Source organism: Hyperolius riggenbachi, chromosome 10, assembly GCF_040937935.1.
Source record: "Hyperolius riggenbachi isolate aHypRig1 chromosome 10, aHypRig1.pri, whole genome shotgun sequence".
Lineage (NCBI taxonomy): Eukaryota > Metazoa > Chordata > Amphibia > Anura > Hyperoliidae > Hyperolius > Hyperolius riggenbachi.
In genome coordinates, this window is record NC_090655.1 from 211,036,948 (window position 1) to 211,060,344 (window position 23,397).

Here is a 23,397-nt window from a genome sequence, read left to right on the forward strand (position 1 = left end):
TCAGTGTTTCATTTCAGGAAAAATGACAGAAGATGATGCGGATGACTGGAAAAAAGAAGACGATGCTCATAGAAGGCAGCACAGGTGAGTTCAAGATACATAAAGTGTGCATTTCAGTGTTTCGTTTCAGGAAAAATGACAGAAGATGATGCGGATGACTGGAAAAAAGAAGAAGAAGGTGATAGAAGGCAGCACAGGTGAGTCCAAGATAAATAAAGTGTGCATTTCAGTGTTTTGTTTCAGGAAAGGTGACAGAAGATGAGGTGGAAGAATAGAAAAAAAGAAGAAGATGGTGATAGAAGGCAGCACAGGTGAGTCCGAGATAAATAAAGTGTTCCTTTTTAGTGTTTCGTTTCAGGAAAGGTGACAGAAGATGAGGTGGGAGACTAGAAAAAAAGAAGAAGATGGTGATAGAAGGCAGCACAGGTGAGTCCGAGATAAATTAATTGTGCATTTCAGTGTTTCATTTTAGGAAAGGTGACAGAAGATGAGGTGGAAGACTGGAAAAAAAAGAAGAAGATGGTGATAGAAGGCAGCACAGGTGAGTCCGAGATAAATAAAGTGTGCATTTCAGTGTTTTGTTTTAGGAAAGGTGACAGAACATGAGGTGGAAGACTGGAAAAAAAGAAGAAGATGGTGATAGAAGACAGCACAGGTGAGTCTGAGATAAATAAAGTGTGCATTTCAGTGTTTTGTTTCAGGAAAGGTGACAGAAGATGAGGTGGAAGAATGGAAAACGAAGATGGTGATAGAAGGCAACACAGGTGAGCCCGAGATAAATAAAGTGTGCATTTCAGTGTTTCGTTTCAGGAAAGGTGACAGAAGATGAGGTGAAGACTGGGAATAAAGAAGACGATGCTGATAGAAGGGAGTACAGGTGAGTTCAAGATAAAATCAAGTGTGCTTTTCAGTGTTTCGTTTCAGGAAAAATGACAGAAGATGATGCGGATGACTGGAAAAAAGAAGAAGAAGGTGATAGAAGGCAGCACAGGTGAGTCCGAGATAAATAAAGTGTGCATTTCAGTGTTTCGTTTCAGTAAAGGTGACATAAGATTAAGTGGAAAACTGGAAAAAAAGAAACAGATGGTGATAGAAGGCACACAGGTGAGTCCGAGATAAATAAAGTGTGCATTTCAGTGTTTTGTTTCAGGAAAGGTGACAGAAGATGAGGTAGAAGAAAGGAAAAAAGAAGATGGTGATAGAAGGCAACACAGGTGAGCCCGAGATAAATAAAGTGTGCATTTCAGTGTTTCGTTTTAGGAAAGGTGACAGAAGATGAGGTGGAAGACTGGGAATAAAGAAGACGATGGTGATAGAAGGCAGCACAGGTGAGTTCAAGATAAATAAAGTGTGCATTTCAGTGTTTCGTTTCAGGAAAGGTGACAGAAGAATAGGTGGAAGACTGGAAAAAAGAAGATGGTGAAAGAAGGCAGCACAGGTGAGTCCGAGATAAATAAAGTGTGCATTTCAGTGTTTTGTTTCAGTAAAGGTGACATAAGATGAGGTGGAAGACTGGAAAAAAAAGAAAAAGATGGTGATAGAAGGCACACAGGTGAGTCTGAGATAAATAAAGTGTGCATTTCAGTGTTTTGTTTTAGGAAAGGTGACAGAACATGAGGTGGAAGACTGGAAAAAAAGAAGAAGATGGTGATAGAAGACAGCACAGGTGAGTCTGAGATAAATAAAGTGTGCATTTCAGTGTTTTGTTTCAGGAAAGGTGACAGAAGGTGAGGTGGAAGAATGGAAAAAAGAATATGGTGATAGAAGGCAACACAGGTGAGCCCGAGATAAATAAAGTGTGCATTTCAGTGTTTCGTTTCAGGAAAGGTGACAGAAGATGAGGTGAAGACTGGGAATAAAGAAGACGATGCTGATAGAAGGCAGCACAGGTGAGTTCAAGATACATAAAGTGTGCATTTCAGTGTTTCATTTCAGGAAAAATGACAGAAGATGATGCGGATGACTGGAAAAAAGAAGACGATGCTCATAGAAGGCAGCACAGGTGAGTTCAAGATACATAAAGTGTGCATTTCAGTGTTTCATTTCAGGAAAAATGACAGAAGATGATGCGGATGACTGGAAAAAAGAAGAAGAAGGTGATAGAAGGCAGCACAGGTGAGTCCAAGATAAATAAAGTGTGCATTTCAGTGTTTTGTTTCAGGAAAGGTGACAGAAGATGAGGTGGAAGAATAGAAAAAAAGAAGAAGATGGTGATAGAAGGCAGCACAGGTGAGTCCGAGATAAATAAAGTGTTCCTTTTTAGTGTTTCGTTTCAGGAAAGGTGACAGAAGATGAGGTGGGAGACTAGAAAAAAAGAAGAAGATGGTGATAGAAGGCAGCACAGGTGAGTCCGAGATAAATTAATTGTGCATTTCAGTGTTTCATTTTAGGAAAGGTGACAGAAGATGAGGTGGAAGACTGGAAAAAAAAGAAGAAGATGGTGATAGAAGGCAGCACAGGTGAGCCAGAGATAAATAAAGTGTGCATTTCAGTGTTTTGTTTTAGGAAAGGTGACAGAACATGAGGTGGAAGACTGGAAAAAAAGAAGAAGATGGTGATAGAAGACAGCACAGGTGAGTCTGAGATAAATAAAGTGTGCATTTCAGTGTTTTGTTTCAGGAAAGGTGACAGAAGATGAGGTGGAAGAATGGAAAAACGAAGATGGTGATAGAAGGCAACACAGGTGAGCCAGAGATAAATAAAGTGTGCATTTTAGTGTTTTGTTTCAGGAAAGGTGACAGAAGATGAGGTGGAAGAATGGAAAAAAGAAGATGGTGATAGAAGGCAACACAGGTGAGCCAGAGATAAATAAAGTGTGCATTTCAGTGTTTCGTTTCAGGAAAGGTTACAGAAGATGAGGTGAAAACTGGGAATAAAGAAGACGATGCTGATAGAAGGCAGCACAGGTGAGTTCAAGATAATTAAGTGTGCATTTCAGAGTTTCGTTTCAGGAAAGGTGACAGAAGAGTAGGTGGAAGACTGGAAAAAAGAAGATGGTGAAAGAAGGCAGCACAGGTGAGTCTGAGATAAATAAAGAGTACATTTCAGTGTTTTGTTTTAGGAAAGGTGACAGAAAATGAGGTGGAAGACTGGAAAAAAAGAAGAAGATGGTGATAGAAGGCACACAGGTGAGTGTGAGATAAATAAAGTGTGCATTTCAGTGTTTTGTTTCAGGAAAGGTGACAGAAGATGAGGTGGAAGAATGGAAAAAAGAAGATGGTGATAGAAGGCAACACAGGTGAGCCAGAGATAAATAAAGTGTGCATTTCAGTGTTTCGTTTCAGGAAAGGTTACAGAAGATGAGGTGAAAACTGGGAATAAAGAAGACGATGCTGATAGAAAGCAGCACAGGTGAGTTCAAGATAATTAAGTGTGCATTTCAGAGTTTCGTTTCAGGAAAGGTGACAGAAGATGAGGTGGAAGACTAGAAAAAAGAAGAAGATGGTGATAGAAGGCAGCACAGGTGAGTCTCAGATAAAGTGTGCATTTCAGTGTTTCGTTTCAGGAAAGGTGACAGAAGATGAGGTAAAAGACTGGAAAAAAAGAAGAAGATGGTGATAGAAGGCAGCACAGGTGAGTCCGAGATAAATAAAGTGTGCATTTCTGTGTTTCATTTCAGGAAAGGTGACAGAAGATGAGGCGGAAGACTGGAAAAAAAGAAGAAGATGGTGATAGAAGGCAGCACAGGTGAATCCGTGATAAATAAAGTGTGCATTTCAGCGTATCGTTTAAGGAAAGGTGACAGAAGATGAAGTGGAAGACTGGAAAAAAGAAGATGGTGATAGAAGGTAGCACAGGTGAGTGCGAGATAAATAAAGTGTGCATTTCAGTGTTTTGTTTCAGGAAAGGTGACAGAAGATGAGGTGGAAGACTAGAAAAAAAAGAAGATGGTGATAGAAGGCAGCACAGGTGAGTCCGAGATAAATAAAGTGTGCATTTCAGTGTTTCGTTTCAGGAAAGGTGACAGAAGATGAGGTGGGAGACTAGAAAAAAAGAAGAAGATGGTGATAGAAGGCAGCACAGGTGAGTCCGAGATAAATAAAGTGTGCATTTCAGTGTTTTGTTTTAGGAAAGGTGACAGAACATGAGGTGGAAGACTGGAAAAAAAGAAGAAGATGGTGATAGAAGACAGCACAGGTGAGTCCGAGATAAATAAAGTGTGCATTTCAGTGTTTCGTTTCAGGAAAGGTGACAGAAGATGAGGTAGAAGAATGGAAAAAAGAAGATGGTGATAGAAGGCAACACAGGTGAGCCCGAGATAAATAAAGTGTGCAGTTCAGTGTTTCGTTTTAGGAAAGGTGACAGAAGATGAGGTGGAAGACTGGGAATAAAGAAGACGATGGTGATAGAAGGCAGCACAGGTGAGTTCAAGATAAATAAAGTGTGCATTTCAGTGTTTCGTTTCAGGAAAGGTGACAGAAGAGTAGGTGGAAGACTGGAAAAAAGAAGATGGTGAAAGAAGGCAGCACTGGTGAGTCTGAGATAAATAAAGTGTGCATTTCAGTGTTTTGTTTCAGTAAAGGTGACATAAGATGAGGTGGAAGACTGGAAAAAAAGAAAAAGATGGTGATAGAAGGCACACAGGTGAGTCTGAGATAAATAAAGTGTGCATTTCAGTGTTTTGTTTTAGGAAAGGTGACAGAACATGAGGTGGAAGACTGGAAAAAAAGAAGAAGATGGTGATAGAAGACAGCACAGGTGAGTCTGAGATAAATAAAGTGTGCATTTCAGTGTTTTGTTTCAGGAAAGGTGACAGAAGGTGAGGTGGAAGAATGGAAAAAAGAATATGGTGATAGAAGGCAACACAGGTGAGCCCGAGATAAATAAAGTGTGCATTTCAGTGTTTCGTTTCAGGAAAGGTGACAGAAGATGAGGTGAAGACTGGGAATAAAGAAGACGATGCTGATAGAAGGCAGCACAGGTGAGTTCAAGATACATAAAGTGTGCATTTCAGTGTTTCATTTCAGGAAAAATGACAGAAGATGATGCGGATGACTGGAAAAAAGAAGACGATGCTCATAGAAGGCAGCACAGGTGAGTTCAAGATACATAAAGTGTGCATTTCAGTGTTTCGTTTCAGGAAAAATGACAGAAGATGATGCGGATGACTGGAAAAAAGAAGAAGAAGGTGATAGAAGGCAGCACAGGTGAGTCCAAGATAAATAAAGTGTGCATTTCAGTGTTTTGTTTCAGGAAAGGTGACAGAAGATGAGGTGGAAGAATAGAAAAAAAGAAGAAGATGGTGATAGAAGGCAGCACAGGTGAGTCCGAGATAAATAAAGTGTTCCTTTTTAGTGTTTCGTTTCAGGAAAGGTGACAGAAGATGAGGTGGGAGACTAGAAAAAAAGAAGAAGATGGTGATAGAAGGCAGCACAGGTGAGTCCGAGATAAATTAATTGTGCATTTCAGTGTTTCATTTTAGGAAAGGTGACAGAAGATGAGGTGGAAGACTGGAAAAAAAAGAAGAAGATGGTGATAGAAGGCAGCACAGGTGAGTCCGAGATAAATAAAGTGTGCATTTCAGTGTTTTGTTTTAGGAAAGGTGACAGAACATGAGGTGGAAGACTGGAAAAAAAGAAGAAGATGGTGATAGAAGACAGCACAGGTGAGTCTGAGATAAATAAAGTGTGCATTTCAGTGTTTTGTTTCAGGAAAGGTGACAGAAGATGAGGTGGAAGAATGGAAAACGAAGATGGTGATAGAAGGCAACACAGGTGAGCCCGAGATAAATAAAGTGTGCATTTCAGTGTTTCGTTTCAGGAAAGGTGACAGAAGATGAGGTGAAGACTGGGAATAAAGAAGACGATGCTGATAGAAGGGAGTACAGGTGAGTTCAAGATAAAATCAAGTGTGCTTTTCAGTGTTTCGTTTCAGGAAAAATGACAGAAGATGATGCGGATGACTGGAAAAAAGAAGAAGAAGGTGATAGAAGGCAGCACAGGTGAGTCCGAGATAAATAAAGTGTGCATTTCAGTGTTTCGTTTCAGTAAAGGTGACATAAGATTAAGTGGAAAACTGGAAAAAAAGAAACAGATGGTGATAGAAGGCACACAGGTGAGTCCGAGATAAATAAAGTGTGCATTTCAGTGTTTTGTTTCAGGAAAGGTGACAGAAGATGAGGTAGAAGAAAGGAAAAAAGAAGATGGTGATAGAAGGCAACACAGGTGAGCCCGAGATAAATAAAGTGTGCATTTCAGTGTTTCGTTTTAGGAAAGGTGACAGAAGATGAGGTGGAAGACTGGGAATAAAGAAGACGATGGTGATAGAAGGCAGCACAGGTGAGTTCAAGATAAATAAAGTGTGCATTTCAGTGTTTCGTTTCAGGAAAGGTGACAGAAGAATAGGTGGAAGACTGGAAAAAAGAAGATGGTGAAAGAAGGCAGCACAGGTGAGTCCGAGATAAATAAAGTGTGCATTTCAGTGTTTTGTTTCAGTAAAGGTGACATAAGATGAGGTGGACGACTGGAAAAAAAAGAAAAAGATGGTGATAGAAGGCACACAGGTGAGTCTGAGATAAATAAAGTGTGCATTTCAGTGTTTTGTTTTAGGAAAGGTGACAGAACATGAGGTGGAAGACTGGAAAAAAAGAAGAAGATGGTGATAGAAGACAGCACAGGTGCGTCTGAGATAAATAAAGTGTGCATTTCAGTGTTTTGTTTCAGGAAAGGTGACAGAAGATGAGGTGGAAGAATGGAAAAAAGAAGATGGTGATAGAAGGCAACACAGGTGAGCCCGAGATAAATAAAGTGTGCATTTCAGTGTTTCGTTTCAGGAAAGGTGACAGAAGATGAGGTGAAGACTGGGAATAAAGAAGACGATGTTGATAGAAGGCAGCACAGGTGAGTTCAAGATACATAAAGTGTGCATTTCAGTGTTTCGTTTCAGGAAAAATGACAAAAGATGATGTGGATGACTGGAAAAAAGAAGAAGAAGGTGATAGAAGGCAGCACAGGTGAGTCCAAGATAAATAAAGTGTGCATTTCAGTGTTTCGTTTCAGTAAAGGTGACATAAGATGAAGTGGAAAACTGGAAAAAAAGAAAAAGATGGTGATAGAAGGCACACAGGTGAGTCCGAGATAAATAAAGTGTGCATTTCAGTGTTTTGTTTCAGTAAAGGTGACATAAGATGAGGTGGAAGACTGGAAAAAAAGAAAAAGATGGTGATAGAAGGCAGCACAGGTGAGTCTGAGATAAATAAAGTGTGCATTTCAGTGTTTCGTTTCAGGAAAGGTGACAGAAGATGAGGTGGAAGACTGGGAATAAAGAAGACGATGGTGATAGAAGGCAGCACAGGTGAGTTCAAGATAAATAAAGTGTGCATTTCAGTGTTTCGTTTCAGGAAAGGTGACAGAAGAGTAGGTGGAAGACTGGAAAAAAGAAGATGGTGAAAGACGGCAGCACAGGTGAGTCCGAGATAAATAAAGTGTGCATTTCAGTGTTTTGTTTCAGGAAAGGTGACAGAAGATGAGGTGGAAGACTAGAAAAAAAGAAGATGGTGATAGAAGGCAGCACAGGTGAGTCCGAGATAAATAAAGTGTGCATTTCAGTGTTTTGTTTCAGGAAAGGTGACAGAAGATGAGGTGGAAGAATGGAAAAACGAAGATGGTGATAGAAGGCAACACAGGTGAGCCCGAGATAAATAAAGTGTGCATTTCAGTGTTTCGTTTCAGGAAAGGTGACAGAAGATGAGGTGAAGACTGGGAATAAAGAAGACGATGCTGATAGAAGGGAGTACAGGTGAGTTCAAGATAAAATCAAGTGTGCTTTTCAGTGTTTCGTTTCAGGAAAAATGACAGAAGATGATGCGGATGACTGGAAAAAAGAAGAAGAAGGTGATAGAAGGCAGCACAGGTGAGTCCGAGATAAATAAAGTGTGCATTTCAGTGTTTCGTTTCAGTAAAGGTGACAGAAGATGAGGTGGAAGACTGGGAATAAAGAAGACGATGGTGATAGAAGGCAGCACAGGTGAGTTCAAGATAAATAAAGTGTGCATTTCAGTGTTTCGTTTCAGGAAAGGTGACAGAAGAATAGGTGGAAGACTGGAAAAAAGAAGATGGTGAAAGAAGGCAGCACAGGTGAGTCCGAGATAAATAAAGTGTGCATTTCAGTGTTTTGTTTCAGTAAAGGTGACATAAGATGAGGTGGACGACTGGAAAAAAAAGAAAAAGATGGTGATAGAAGGCACACAGGTGAGTCTGAGATAAATAAAGTGTGCATTTCAGTGTTTTGTTTTAGGAAAGGTGACAGAACATGAGGTGGAAGACTGGAAAAAAAGAAGAAGATGGTGATAGAAGACAGCACAGGTGCGTCTGAGATAAATAAAGTGTGCATTTCAGTGTTTTGTTTCAGGAAAGGTGACAGAAGATGAGGTGGAAGAATGGAAAAAAGAAGATGGTGATAGAAGGCAACACAGGTGAGCCCGAGATAAATAAAGTGTGCATTTCAGTGTTTCGTTTCAGGAAAGGTGACAGAAGATGAGGTGAAGACTGGGAATAAAGAAGACGATGTTGATAGAAGGCAGCACAGGTGAGTTCAAGATACATAAAGTGTGCATTTCAGTGTTTCGTTTCAGGAAAAATGACAAAAGATGATGTGGATGACTGGAAAAAAGAAGAAGAAGGTGATAGAAGGCAGCACAGGTGAGTCCAAGATAAATAAAGTGTGCATTTCAGTGTTTCGTTTCAGTAAAGGTGACATAAGATGAAGTGGAAAACTGGAAAAAAAGAAAAAGATGGTGATAGAAGGCACACAGGTGAGTCCGAGATAAATAAAGTGTGCATTTCAGTGTTTTGTTTCAGTAAAGGTGACATAAGATGAGGTGGAAGACTGGAAAAAAAGAAAAAGATGGTGATAGAAGGCAGCACAGGTGAGTCTGAGATAAATAAAGTGTGCATTTCAGTGTTTCGTTTCAGGAAAGGTGACAGAAGATGAGGTGGAAGACTGGGAATAAAGAAGACGATGGTGATAGAAGGCAGCACAGGTGAGTTCAAGATAAATAAAGTGTGCATTTCAGTGTTTCGTTTCAGGAAAGGTGACAGAAGAGTAGGTGGAAGACTGGAAAAAAGAAGATGGTGAAAGACGGCAGCACAGGTGAGTCCGAGATAAATAAAGTGTGCATTTCAGTGTTTTGTTTCAGGAAAGGTGACAGAAGATGAGGTGGAAGACTAGAAAAAAAGAAGATGGTGATAGAAGGCAGCACAGGTGAGTCCGAGATAAATAAAGTGTGCATTTCAGTGTTTTGTTTCAGGAAAGGTGACAGAAGATGAGGTGGAAGAATGGAAAAACGAAGATGGTGATAGAAGGCAACACAGGTGAGCCCGAGATAAATAAAGTGTGCATTTCAGTGTTTCGTTTCAGGAAAGGTGACAGAAGATGAGGTGAAGACTGGGAATAAAGAAGACGATGCTGATAGAAGGGAGTACAGGTGAGTTCAAGATAAAATCAAGTGTGCTTTTCAGTGTTTCGTTTCAGGAAAAATGACAGAAGATGATGCGGATGACTGGAAAAAAGAAGAAGAAGGTGATAGAAGGCAGCACAGGTGAGTCCGAGATAAATAAAGTGTGCATTTCAGTGTTTCGTTTCAGTAAAGGTGACATAAGATTAAGTGGAAAACTGGAAAAAAAGAAACAGATGGTGATAGAAGGCACACAGGTGAGTCCGAGATAAATAAAGTGTGCATGTCAGTGTTTTGTTTCAGGAAAGGTGACAGAAGATGAGGTAGAAGAAAGGAAAAAAGAAGATGGTGATAGAAGGCAACACAGGTGAGCCCGAGATAAATAAAGTGTGCATTTCAGTGTTTCGTTTTAGGAAAGGTGACAGAAGATGAGGTGGAAGACTGGGAATAAAGAAGACGATGGTGATAGAAGGCAGCACAGGTGAGTTCAAGATAAATAAAGTGTGCATTTCAGTGTTTCGTTTCAGGAAAGGTGACAGAAGAATAGGTGGAAGACTGGAAAAAAGAAGATGGTGAAAGAAGGCAGCACAGGTGAGTCCGAGATAAATAAAGTGTGCATTTCAGTGTTTTGTTTCAGTAAAGGTGACATAAGATGAGGTGGAAGACTGGAAAAAAAAGAAAAAGATGGTGATAGAAGGCACACAGGTGAGTCTGAGATAAATAAAGTGTGCATTTCAGTGTTTTGTTTTAGGAAAGGTGACAGAACATGAGGTGGAAGACTGGAAAAAAAGAAGAAGATGGTGATAGAAGACAGCACAGGTGCGTCTGAGATAAATAAAGTGTGCATTTCAGTGTTTTGTTTCAGGAAAGGTGACAGAAGATGAGGTGGAAGAATGGAAAAAAGAAGATGGTGATAGAAGGCAACACAGGTGAGCCCGAGATAAATAAAGTGTGCATTTCAGTGTTTCGTTTCAGGAAAGGTGACAGAAGATGAGGTGAAGACTGGGAATAAAGAAGACGATGTTGATAGAAGGCAGCACAGGTGAGTTCAAGATACATAAAGTGTGCATTTCAGTGTTTCGTTTCAGGAAAAATGACAGAAGATGATGTGGATGACTGGAAAAAAGAAGAAGAAGGTGATAGAAGGCAGCACAGGTGAGTCCAAGATAAATAAAGTGTGCATTTCAGTGTTTCGTTTCAGTAAAGGTGACATAAGATGAAGTGGAAAACTGGAAAAAAAGAAAAAGATGGTGATAGAAGGCACACAGGTGAGTCCGAGATAAATAAAGTGTGCATTTAAGTGTTTCGTTTCAGGAAAGGTGACAGAAGATGAGGTAGAAGAATGGAAAAAAGAAGATGGTGATAGAAGGCAACACAGGTGAGCCCGAGATAAATAAAGTGTGCATTTCAGTGTTTCGTTTCAGGAAAGGTGACAGAAGATTAGGTGGAAGACTGGGAATAAAGAAGACGATGGTGATAGAAGGCAGCACAGGTGAGTTCAAGATAAATAAAGTGTGCATTTCAGTGTTTCGTTTCAGGAAAGGTGGCAGAAGAGTAGGTGGAAGACTGGCAAAAAGAAGACGGTTAAAGAAGGCAGCACAGGTGAGTCCGAGATAAATAAAGTGTGCATTTCAGTGTTTTGTTTCAGTAAAGGTGACATAAGATGAGGTGGAAGACTGGAAAAAAAGAAAAAGATGGTGATAGAAGGCAGCACAGGTGAGTCTGAGATAAATAAAGTGTGCATTTCAGTGTTTCGTTTCAGGAAAGGTGACAGAAGATGAGGTGGAAGACTGGGAATAAAGAAGACGATGGTGATAGACGGCAGCACAGGTGAGTTCAAGATAAATAAAGTGTGCATTTCAGTGTTTCGTTTCAGGAAAGGTGACAGAAGAGTAGGTGGAAGACTGGAAAAAAGAAGATGGTGAAAGACGGCAGCACAGGTGAGTCCGAGATAAATAAAGTGTGCATTTCAGTGTTTTGTTTCAGTAAAGGTGACATAAGATGAGGTGGAAGACTGGAAAAAAAGAAAAAGATGGTGATAGAAGGCACACAGGTGAGTCTGAGATAAATAAAGAGTGCATTTCAGTGTTTTGTTTTAGGAAAGGTGACAGAACATGAGGTGGAAGACTGGAAAAAAAGAATAAGATGGTGATAGAAGACAGCACAGGTGAGTCTGAGATACATAAAGTGTGCATTTCAGTGTTTTGTTTCAGGAAAGGTGACAGAAGATGAGGTGGAAGAATGGAAAAAATAAGATGGTGATAGAAGGCAACACAGGTGAGCCCGAGATAAATAAAGTGTGCATTTCAGTGTTTCGTTTCAGGAAAGGTGACAGAAGATGAGGTGGAAGACTAGAAAAAAAGAAGATGGTGATAGAAGGCAGCACAGGTGAGTCCGAGATAAATAAAGTGTGCATTTCAGTGTTTCGTTTCAGGAAAGGTGACAGAAGATGAGGTGGGAGACTAGAAAAAAAGAGGAAGATTGTGATAGAAGGCAGCACAGGTGAGTCCGAGATAAATAAAGTGTGCATTTCAGTGTTTTGTTTTAGGAAAGGTGACAGAACATGAGGTGGAAGACTGGAAAAAAAGAAGAAGATGGTGATAGAAGACAGCACAGGTGAGTCCGAGATAAATAAAGTGTGCATTTCAGTGTTTCGTTTCAGGAAAGGTGACAGAAGATGAGGTAGAAGAATGGAAAAAAGAAGGTGGTGATAGAAGGCAACACAGGTGAGCCCGAGATAAATAAAGTGTGCAGTTCAGTGTTTCGTTTTAGGAAAGGTGACAGAAGATGAGGTGGAAGACTGGGAATAAAGAAGACGATGGTGATAGAAGGCAGCACAGGTGAGTTCAAGATAAATAAAGTGTGCATTTCAGTGTTTCGTTTCAGGAAAGGTGACAGAAGAGTAGGTGGAAGACTGGAAAAAAGAAGATGGTGAAAGAAGGCAGCACTGGTGAGTCTGAGATAAATAAAGTGTGCATTTCAGTGTTTTGTTTCAGTAAAGGTGACATAAGATGAGGTGGAAGACTGGAAAAAAAGAAAAAGATGGTGATAGAAGGCACACAGGTGAGTCTGAGATAAATAAAGTGTGCATTTCAGTGTTTTGTTTCAGGAAAGGTGACAGAAGATGAGGTAGAAGAATGGAAAAAAGAAGAAGATGGTGATAGAAGACAGCACAGGTGAGTCTGAGATAAATAAAGTGTGCATTTCAGTGTTTTGTTTCAGGAAAGGTGACAGAAGGTGAGGTGGAAGAATGGAAAAAAGAATATGGTGATAGAAGGCAACACAGGTGAGCCCAAGATAAATAAAGTGTGCATTTCAGTGTTTCGTTTCAGGAAAGGTGACAGAAGATGAGGTGAAGACTGGGAATAAAGAAGACGATGCTGATAGAAGGCAGCACAGGTGAGTTCAAGATACATAAAGTGTGCATTTCAGTGTTTCATTTCAGGAAAAATGACAGAAGATGATGCGGATGACTGGAAAAAAGAAGACGATGCTCATAGAAGGCAGCACAGGTGAGTTCAAGATACATAAAGTGTGCATTTCAGTGTTTCGTTTCAGGAAAAATGACAGAAGATGATGCGGATGACTGGAAAAAAGAAGAAGAAGGTGATAGAAGGCAGCACAGGTGAGTCCAAGATAAATAAAGTGTGCATTTCAGTGTTTTGTTTCAGGAAAGGTGACAGAAGATGAGGTGGAAGAATAGAAAAAAAGAAGAAGATGGTGATAGAAGGCAGCACAGGTGAGTCCGAGATAAATAAAGTGTTCCTTTTTAGTGTTTCGTTTCAGGAAAGGTGACAGAAGATGAGGTGGGAGACTAGAAAAAAAGAAGAAGATGGTGATAGAAGGCAGCACAGGTGAGTCCGAGATAAATTAATTGTGCATTTCAGTGTTTCATTTTAGGAAAGGTGACAGAAGATGAGGTGGAAGACTGGAAAAAAAAGAAGAAGATGGTGATAGAAGGCAGCATAGGTGAGTCCGAGATAAATAAAGTGTGCATTTCAGTGTTTTGTTTTAGGAAAGGTGACAGAACATGAGGTGGAAGACTGGAAAAAAAGAAGAAGATGGTGATAGAAGACAGCACAGGTGAGTCTGAGATAAATAAAGTGTGCATTTCAGTGTTTTGTTTCAGGAAAGGTGACAGAAGATGAGGTGGAAGAATGGAAAAACGAAGATGGTGATAGAAGGCAACACAGGTGAGCCCGAGATAAATAAAGTGTGCATTTCAGTGTTTCGTTTCAGGAAAGGTGACAGAAGATGAGGTGAAGACTGGGAATAAAGAAGACGATGCTGATAGAAGGGAGTACAGGTGAGTTCAAGATAAAATCAAGTGTGCTTTTCAGTGTTTCGTTTCAGGAAAAATGACAGAAGATGATGCGGATGACTGGAAAAAAGAAGAAGAAGGTGATAGAAGGCAGCACAGGTGAGTCCGAGATAAATAAAGTGTGCATTTCAGTGTTTTGTTTCAGTAAAGGTGACATAAGATGAAGTGGAAAACTGGAAAAAAAGAAACAGATGGTGATAGAAGGCACACAGGTGAGTCCGAGATAAATAAAGTGTGCATTTCAGTGTTTTGTTTCAGGAAAGGTGACAGAAGATGAGGTAGAAGAAAGGAAAAAAGAAGATGGTGATAGAAGGCAACACAGGTGAGCCCGAGATAAATAAAGTGTGCATTTCAGTGTTTCGTTTTAGGAAAGGTGACGGAAGATGAGGTGGAAGACTGGGAATAAAGAAGACGATGGTGATAGAAGGCAGCACAGGTGAGTTCAAGATAAATAAAGTGTGCATTTCAGTGTTTCGTTTCAGGAAAGGTGACAGAAGAATCGGTGGAAGACTGGAAAAAAGAAGATGGTGAAAGAAGGCAGCACAGGTGAGTCCGAGATAAATAAAGTGTGCATTTCAGTGTTTTGTTTCAGTAAAGGTGACATAAGATGAGGTGGAAGACTGGAAAAAAAAGAAAAAGATGGTGATAGAAGGCACACAGGTGAGTCTGAGATAAATAAAGTGTGCATTTCAGTGTTTTGTTTTAGGAAAGGTGACAGAACATGAGGTGGAAGACTGGAAAAAAAGAAGAAGATGGTGATAGAAGACAGCACAGGTGCGTCTGAGAAAAATAAAGTGTCCATTTCAGTGTTTTGTTTCAGGAAAGGTGACAGAAGATGAGGTGGAAGAATGGAAAAAAGAAGATGGTGATAGAAGGCAACACAGGTGAGCCCGAGATAAATAAAGTGTGCATTTCAGTGTTTCGTTTCAGGAAAGGTGACAGAAGATGAGGTGAAGACTGGGAATAAAGAAGACGATGTTGATAGAAGGCAGCACAGGTGAGTTCAAGATACATAAAGTGTGCATTTCAGTGTTTCGTTTCAGGAAAAATGACAGAAGATGATGTGGATGACTGGAAAAAAGAAGAAGAAGGTGATAGAAGGCAGCACAGGTGAGTCCAAGATAAATAAAGTGTGCATTTCAGTGTTTCGTTTCAGTAAAGGTGACATAAGATGAAGTGGAAAACTGGAAAAAAAGAAAAAGATGGTGATAGAAGGCACACAGGTGAGTCCGAGATAAATAAAGTGTGCATTTCAGTGTTTCGTTTCAGGAAAGGTGACAGAAGATGAGGTAGAAGAATGGAAAAAAGAAGATGGTGATAGAAGGCAACACAGGTGAGCCCGAGATAAATAAAGTGTGCATTTCAGTGTTTCGTTTCAGGAAAGGTGACAGAAGATTAGGTGGAAGACTGGGAATAAAGAAGACGATGGTGATAGAAGGCAGCACAGGTGAGTTCAAGATAAATAAAGTGTGGATTTCAGTGTTTCGTTTCAGGAAAGGTGGCAGAAGAGTAGGTGGAAGACTGGCAAAAAGAAGACGGTTAAAGAAGGCAGCACAGGTGAGTCCGAGATAAATAAAGTGTGCATTTCAGTGTTTTGTTTCAGTAAAGGTGACATAAGATGAGGTGGAAGACTGGAAAAAAAGAAAAAGATGGTGATAGAAGGCAGCACAGGTGAGTCTGAGATAAATAAAGTGTGCATTTCAGTGTTTCGTTTCAGGAAAGGTGACAGAAGATGAGGTAGAAGAATGGAAAAAAGAAGATGGTGATAGAAGGCAACACAGGTGAGCCCGAGATAAATAAAGTGTGCATTTCAGTGTTTCGTTTCAGGAAAGGTGACAGAAGATGAGGTGGAAGACTGGGAATAAAGAAGACGATGGTGATAGAAAGCAGCACAGGTGAGTTCAAGATAAATAAAGTGTGCATTTCAGTGTTTCGTTTCAGGAAAGGTGACAGAAGAGTAGGTGGAAGACTGGAAAAAAGAAGATGGTGAAAGACGGCAGCACAGGTGAGTCCGAGATAAATAAAGTGTGCATTTCAGTGTTTTGTTTCAGTAAAGGTGACATAAGATGAGGTGGAAGACTGGAAAAAAAGAAAAAGATGGTGATAGAAGGCACACAGGTGAGTCTGAGATAAATAAAGAGTGCATTTCAGTGTTTTGTTTTAGGAAAGGTGACAGAACATGAGGTGGAAGACTGGAAAAAAAGAATAAGATGGTGATAGAAGACAGCACAGGTGAGTCTGAGATACATAAAGTGTGCATTTCAGTGTTTTGTTTCAGGAAAGGTGACAGAAGATGAGGTGGAAGAATGGAAAAAATAAGATGGTGATAGAAGGCAACACAGGTGAGCCCGAGATAAATAAAGTGTGCATTTCAGTGTTTCGTTTCAGGAAAGGTGACAGAAGATGAGGTGAAGACTGGGAATAAAGAAGACAATGCTGATAGAAGGCAGCACAGGTGAGTTCAAGATACATAAAGTGTGCATTTCAGTGTTTCATTTCAGGAAAAATGACAGAAGATGATGCGGATGACTGGAAAAAAGAAGACGATGCTCATAGAAGGCAGCACAGGTGAGTTCAAGATACATAAAGTGTGCATTTCAGTGTTTCGTTTCAGGAAAAATGACAGAAGATGATGCGGATGACTGGAAAAAAGAAGAAGAAGGTGATAGAAGGCAGCACAGGTGAGTCCAAGATAAATAAAGTGTGCATTTCAGTGTTTTGTTTCAGGAAAGGTGACAGAAGATGAGGTGGAAGAATAGAAAAAAAGAAGAAGATGGTGATAGAAGGCAGCACAGGTGAGTCCGAGATAAATAAAGTGTTCCTTTTTAGTGTTTCGTTTCAGGAAAGGTGACAGAAGATGAGGTGGGAGACTAGAAAAAAAGAAGAAGATGGTGATAGAAGGCAGCAAGGTGAGTCCGAGATAAATAAAGTGTGCATTTCAGTGTTTTGTTTTAGGAAAGGTGACAGAACATGAGGTGGAAGACTGGAAAAAAAGAAGAAGATGGTGATAGAAGACAGCACAGGTGAGTCCGAGATAAATAAAGTGTGCATTTCAGTGTTTCGTTTCAGGAAAGGTGACAGAAGATGAGGTAGAAGAATGGAAAAAAGAAGATGGTGATAGAAGGCAACACAGGTGAGCCCGAGATAAATAAAGTGTGCAGTTCAGTGTTTCGTTTTAGGAAAGGTGACAGAAGATGAGGTGGAAGACTGGGAATAAAGAAGACGATGGTGATAGAAGGCAGCACAGGTGAGTTCAAGATAAATAAAGTGTGCATTTCAGTGTTTCGTTTCAGGAAAGGTGACAGAAGAGTAGGTGGAAGACTGGAAAAAAGAAGATGGTGAAAGAAGGCAGCACTGGTGAGTCTGAGATAAATAAAGTGTGCATTTCAGTGTTTTGTTTCAGTAAAGGTGACATAAGATGAGGTGGAAGACTGGAAAAAAAGAAAAAGATGGTGATAGAAGGCACACAGGTGAGTCTGAGATAAATAAAGTGTGCATTTCAGTGTTTTGTTTTAGGAAAGGTGACAGAACATGAGGTGGAAGACTGGAAAAAAAGAAGAAGATGGTGATAGAAGACAGCACAGGTGAGTCTGAGATAAATAAAGTGTGCATTTCAGTGTTTTGTTTCAGGAAAGGTGACAGAAGGTGAGGTGGAAGAATGGAAAAAAGAATATGGTGATAGAAGGCAACACAGGTGAGCCCGAGATAAATAAAGTGTGCATTTCAGTGTTTCGTTTCAGGAAAGGTGACAGAAGATGAGGTGAAGACTGGGAATAAAGAAGACGATGCTGATAGAAGGCAGCACAGGTGAGTTCAAGATAAATAAAGTGTGCATTTCAGTGTTTCGTTTCAGGAAAGGTGGCAGAAGAGTAGGTGGAAGACTGGCAAAAAGAAGACGGTTAAAGAAGGCAGCACAGGTGAGTCCGAGATAAATAAAGTGTGCATTTCAGTGTTTTGTTTCAGTAAAGGTGACATAAGATGAGGTGGAAGACTGGAAAAAAAGAAAAAGATGGTGATAGAAGGCAGCACAGGTGAGTCTGAGATAAATAAAGTGTGCATTTCAGTGTTTCGTTTCAGGAAAGGTGACAGAAGATGAGGTAGAAGAATGGAAAAAAGAAGATGGTGATAGAAGGCAACACAGGTGAGCCCGAGATAAATAAAGTGTGCATTTCAGTGTTTCGTTTCAGGAAAGGTGACAGAAGATGAGGTGGAAGACTGGGAATAAAGAAGACGATGGTGATAGAAGGCAGCACAGGTGAGTTCAAGATAAATAAAGTGTGCATTTCAGTGTTTCGTTTCAGGAAAGGTGACAGAAGAGTAGGTGGAAGACTGGAAAAAAGAAGATGGTGAAAGACGGCAGCACAGGTGAGTCCGAGATAAATAAAGTGTGCATTTCAGTGTTTTGTTTCAGTAAAGGTGACATAAGATGAGGTGGAAGACTGGAAAAAAAGAAAAAGATGGTGATAGAAGGCACACAGGTGAGTCTGAGATAAATAAAGAGTGCATTTCAGTGTTTTGTTTTAGGAAAGGTGACAGAACATGAGGTGGAAGACTGGAAAAAAAGAATAAGATGGTGATAGAAGACAGCACAGGTGAGTCTGAGATACATAAAGTGTGCATTTCAGTGTTTTGTTTCAGGAAAGGTGACAGAAGATGAGGTGGAAGAATGGAAAAAATAAGATGGTGATAGAAGGCAACACAGGTGAGCCCGAGATAAATAAAGTGTGCATTTCAGTGTTTCGTTTCAGGAAAGGTGACAGAAGATGAGGTGAAGACTGGGAATAAAGAAGACGATGCTGATAGAAGGCAGCACAGGTGAGTTCAAGATACATAAAGTGTGCATTTCAGTGTTTCATTTCAGGAAAAATGACAGAAGATGATGCGGATGACTGGAAAAAAGAAGACGATGCTCATAGAAGGCAGCACAGGTGAGTTCAAGATACATAAAGTGTGCATTTCAGTGTTTCGTTTCAGGAAAAATGACAGAAGATGATGCGGATGACTGGAAAAAAGAAGAAGAAGGTGATAGAAGGCAGCACAGGTGAGTCCAAGATAAATAAAGTGTGCATTTCAGTGTTTTGTTTCAGGAAAGGTGACAGAAGATGAGGTGGAAGAATAGAAAAAAAGAAGAAGATGGTGATAGAAGGCAGCACAGGTGAGTCCGAGATAAATAAAGTGTTCCTTTTTAGTGTTTCGTTTCAGGAAAGGTGACAGAAGATGAGGTGGGAGACTAGAAAAAAAGAAGAAGATGGTGATAGAAGGCAGCACAGGTGAGTCCGAGATAAATTAATTGTGCATTTCAGTGTTTCATTTTAGGAAAGGTGACAGAAGATGAGGTGGAAGACTGGAAAAAAAAGAAGAAGATGGTGATAGAAGGCAGCACAGGTGAGTCCGAGATAAATAAAGTGTGCATTTCAGTGTTTTGTTTCAGTAAAGGTGACATAAGATGAGGTGGAAGACTGGAAAAAAAGAAAAAGATGGTGATAGAAGGCAGCACAGGTGAGTCTGAGATAAATAAAGTGTGCATTTCAGTGTTTCGTTTCAGGAAAGGTGACAGAAGATGAGGTAGAAGAATGGAAAAAAGAAGATGGTGATAGAAGGCAACACAGGTGAGCCCGAGATAAATAAAGTGTGCATTTCAGTGTTTCGTTTCAGGAAAGGTGACAGAAGATGAGGTGGAAGACTGGGAATAAAGAAGACGATGGTGATAGAAGGCAGCACAGGTGAGTTCAAGATAAATAAAGTGTGCATTTCAGTGTTTCGTTTCAGGAAAGGTGACAGAAGAGTAGGTGGAAGACTGGAAAAAAGAAGATGGTGAAAGACGGCAGCACAGGTGAGTCCGAGATAAATAAAGTGTGCATTTCAGTGTTTTGTTTCAGTAAAGGTGACATAAGATGAGGTGGAAGACTGGAAAAAAAGAAAAAGATGGTGATAGAAGGCACACAGGTGAGTCTGAGATAAATAAAGAGTGCATTTCAGTGTTTTGTTTTAGGAAAGGTGACAGAACATGAGGTGGAAGACTGGAAAAAAAGAATAAGATGGTGATAGAAGACAGCACAGGTGAGTCTGAGATACATAAAGTGTGCATTTCAGTGTTTTGTTTCAGGAAAGGTGACAGAAGATGAGGTGGAAGAATGGAAAAAATAAGATGGTGATAGAAGGCAACACAGGTGAGCCCGAGATAAATAAAGTGTGCATTTCAGTGTTTCGTTTCAGGAAAGGTGACAGAAGATGAGGTGGAAGACTAGAAAAAAAGAAGATGGTGATAGAAGGCAGCACAGGTGAGTCCGAGATAAATAAAGTGTGCATTTCAGTGTTTCGTTTCAGGAAAGGTGACAGAAGATGAGGTGGGAGACTAGAAAAAAAGAAGAAGATGGTGATAGAAGGCAGCACAGGTGAGTCCGAGATAAATAAAGTGTGCATTTCAGTGTTTTGTTTTAGGAAAGGTGACAGAACATGAGGTGGAAGACTGGAAAAAAAGAAGAAGATGGTGATAGAAGACAGCACAGGTGAGTCCGAGATAAATAAAGTGTGCATTTCAGTGTTTCGTTTCAGGAAAGGTGACAGAAGATGAGGTAGAAGAATGGAAAAAAGAAGATGGTGATAGAAGGCAACACAGGTGAGCCCGAGATAAATAAAGTGTGCAGTTCAGTGTTTCGTTTTAGGAAAGGTGACAGAAGATGAGGTGGAAGACTGGGAATAAAGAAGACGATGGTGATAGAAGGCAGCACAGGTGAGTTCAAGATAAATAAAGTGTGCATTTCAGTGTTTCGTTTCAGGAAAGGTGACAGAAGAGTAGGTGGAAGACTGGAAAAAAGAAGATGGTGAAAGAAGGCAGCACTGGTGAGTCTGAGATAAATAAAGTGTGCATTTCAGTGTTTTGTTTCAGTAAAGGTGACATAAGATGAGGTGGAAGACTGGAAAAAAAGAAAAAGATGGTGATAGAAGGCACACAGGTGAGTCTGAGATAAATAAAGTGTGCATTTCAGTGTTTTGTTTTAGGAAAGGTGACAGAACATGAGGTGGAAGACTGGAAAAAAAAGAAGAAGATGGTGATAGAAGACAGCACAGGTGAGTCTGAGATAAATAAAGTGTGCATTTCAGTGTTTTGTTTCAGGAAAGGTGACAGAAGGTGAGGTGGAAGAATGGAAAAAAGAATATGGTGATAGAAGGCAACACAGGTGAGCCCGAGATAAATAAAGTGTGCATTTCAGTGTTTCGTTTCAGGAAAGGTGACAGAAGATGAGGTGAAGACTGGGAATAAAGAAGACGATGCTGATAGAAGGCAGCACAGGTGAGTTCAAGATAAATAAAGTGTGCATTTCAGTGTTTCGTTTCAGGAAAGGTGGCAGAAGAGTAGGTGGAAGACTGGCAAAAAGAAGACGGTTAAAGAAGGCAGCACAGGTGAGTCCGAGATAAATAAAGTGTGCATTTCAGTGTTTTGTTTCAGTAAAGGTGACATAAGATGAGGTGGAAGACTGGAAAAAAAGAAAAAGATGGTGATAGAAGGCAGCACAGGTGAGTCTGAGATAAATAAAGTGTGCATTTCAGTGTTTCGTTTCAGGAAAGGTGACAGAAGATGAGGTAGAAGAATGGAAAAAAGAAGATGGTGATAGAAGGCAACACAGGTGAGCCCGAGATAAATAAAGTGTGCATTTCAGTGTTTCGTTTCAGGAAAGGTGACAGAAGATGAGGTGGAAGACTGGGAATAAAGAAGACGATGGTGATAGAAGGCAGCACAGGTGAGTTCAAGATAAATAAAGTGTGCATTTCAGTGTTTCGTTTCAGGAAAGGTGACAGAAGAGTAGGTGGAAGACTGGAAAAAAGAAGATGGTGAAAGACGGCAGCACAGGTGAGTCCGAGATAAATAAAGTGTGCATTTCAGTGTTTTGTTTCAGTAAAGGTGACATAAGATGAGGTGGAAGACTGGAAAAAAAGAAAAAGATGGTGATAGAAGGCACACAGGTGAGTCTGAGATAAATAAAGAGTGCATTTCAGTGTTTTGTTTTAGGAAAGGTGACAGAACATGAGGTGGAAGACTGGAAAAAAAGAATAAGATGGTGATAGAAGACAGCACAGGTGAGTCTGAGATACATAAAGTGTGCATTTCAGTGTTTTGTTTCAGGAAAGGTGACAGAAGATGAGGTGGAAGAATGGAAAAAATAAGATGGTGATAGAAGGCAACACAGGTGAGCCCGAGATAAATAAAGTGTGCATTTCAGTGTTTCGTTTCAGGAAAGGTGACAGAAGATGAGGTGGAAGACTAGAAAAAAAGAAGATGGTGATAGAAGGCAGCACAGGTGAGTCCGAGATAAATAAAGTGTGCATTTCAGTGTTTCGTTTCAGGAAAGGTGACAGAAGATGAGGTGGGAGACTAGAAAAAAAGAAGAAGATGGTGATAGAAGGCAGCACAGGTGAGTCCGAGATAAATAAAGTGTGCATTTCAGTGTTTTGTTTTAGGAAAGGTGACAGAACATGAGGTGGAAGACTGGAAAAAAAGAAGAAGATGGTGATAGAAGACAGCACAGGTGAGTCCGAGATAAATAAAGTGTGCATTTCAGTGTTTCGTTTCAGGAAAGGTGACAGAAGATGAGGTAGAAGAATGGAAAAAAGAAGATGGTGATAGAAGGCAACACAGGTGAGCCCGAGATAAATAAAGTGTGCAGTTCAGTGTTTCGTTTTAGGAAAGGTGACAGAAGATGAGGTGGAAGACTGGGAATAAAGAAGACGATGGTGATAGAAGGCAGCACAGGTGAGTTCAAGATAAATAAAGTGTGCATTTCAGTGTTTCGTTTCAGGAAAGGTGACAGAAGAGTAGGTGGAAGACTGGAAAAAAGAAGATGGTGAAAGAAGGCAGCACTGGTGAGTCTGAGATAAATAAAGTGTGCATTTCAGTGTTTTGTTTCAGTAAAGGTGACATAAGATGAGGTGGAAGACTGGAAAAAAAGAAAAAGATGGTGATAGAAGGCACACAGGTGAGTCTGAGATAAATAAAGTGTGCATTTCAGTGTTTTGTTTTAGGAAAGGTGACAGAACATGAGGTGGAAGACTGGAAAAAAAAGAAGAAGATGGTGATAGAAGACAGCACAGGTGAGTCTGAGATAAATAAAGTGTGCATTTCAGTGTTTTGTTTCAGGAAAGGTGACAGAAGGTGAGGTGGAAGAATGGAAAAAAGAATATGGTGATAGAAGGCAACACAGGTGAGCCCGAGATAAATAAAGTGTGCATTTCAGTGTTTCGTTTCAGGAAAGGTGACAGAAGATGAGGTGAAGACTGGGAATAAAGAAGACGATGCTGATAGAAGGCAGCACAGGTGAGTTCAAGATAAATAAAGTGTGCATTTCAGTGTTTCGTTTCAGGAAAGGTGGCAGAAGAGTAGGTGGAAGACTGGCAAAAAGAAGACGGTTAAAGAAGGCAGCACAGGTGAGTCCGAGATAAATAAAGTGTGCATTTCAGTGTTTTGTTTCAGTAAAGGTGACATAAGATGAGGTGGAAAACTGGAAAAAAAGAAAAAGATGGTGATAGAAGGCAGCACAGGTGAGTCTGAGATAAATAAAGTGTGCATTTCAGTGTTTCGTTTCAGGAAAGGTGACAGAAGATGAGGTAGAAGAATGGAAAAAAGAAGATGGTGATAGAAGGCAACACAGGTGAGCCCGAGATAAATAAAGTGTGCATTTCAGTG

At 40.3% G+C, this 23,397-nt stretch overlaps 1 protein-coding gene across 1 annotated transcript in view; it reads left to right on the plus strand.

Moving 5' to 3' along the window:
- The first annotated feature begins 6,900 nt into the window (after positions 1-6,900).
- The window catches only part of LOC137536784 (octapeptide-repeat protein T2-like), a 124,668-nt gene continuing 108,171 nt past the window's right edge, over positions 6,901-23,397 (plus strand). The window contains exons 1-4 of the mRNA XM_068258986.1: positions 6,901-6,952; positions 8,573-8,639; positions 10,933-10,996; positions 17,569-17,632. Coding sequence (XP_068115087.1) covers positions 6,901-6,952; positions 8,573-8,639; positions 10,933-10,996; positions 17,569-17,632 — 247 coding nt within the window. The remainder of the gene's footprint in view (positions 6,953-8,572; positions 8,640-10,932; positions 10,997-17,568; positions 17,633-23,397) is intronic.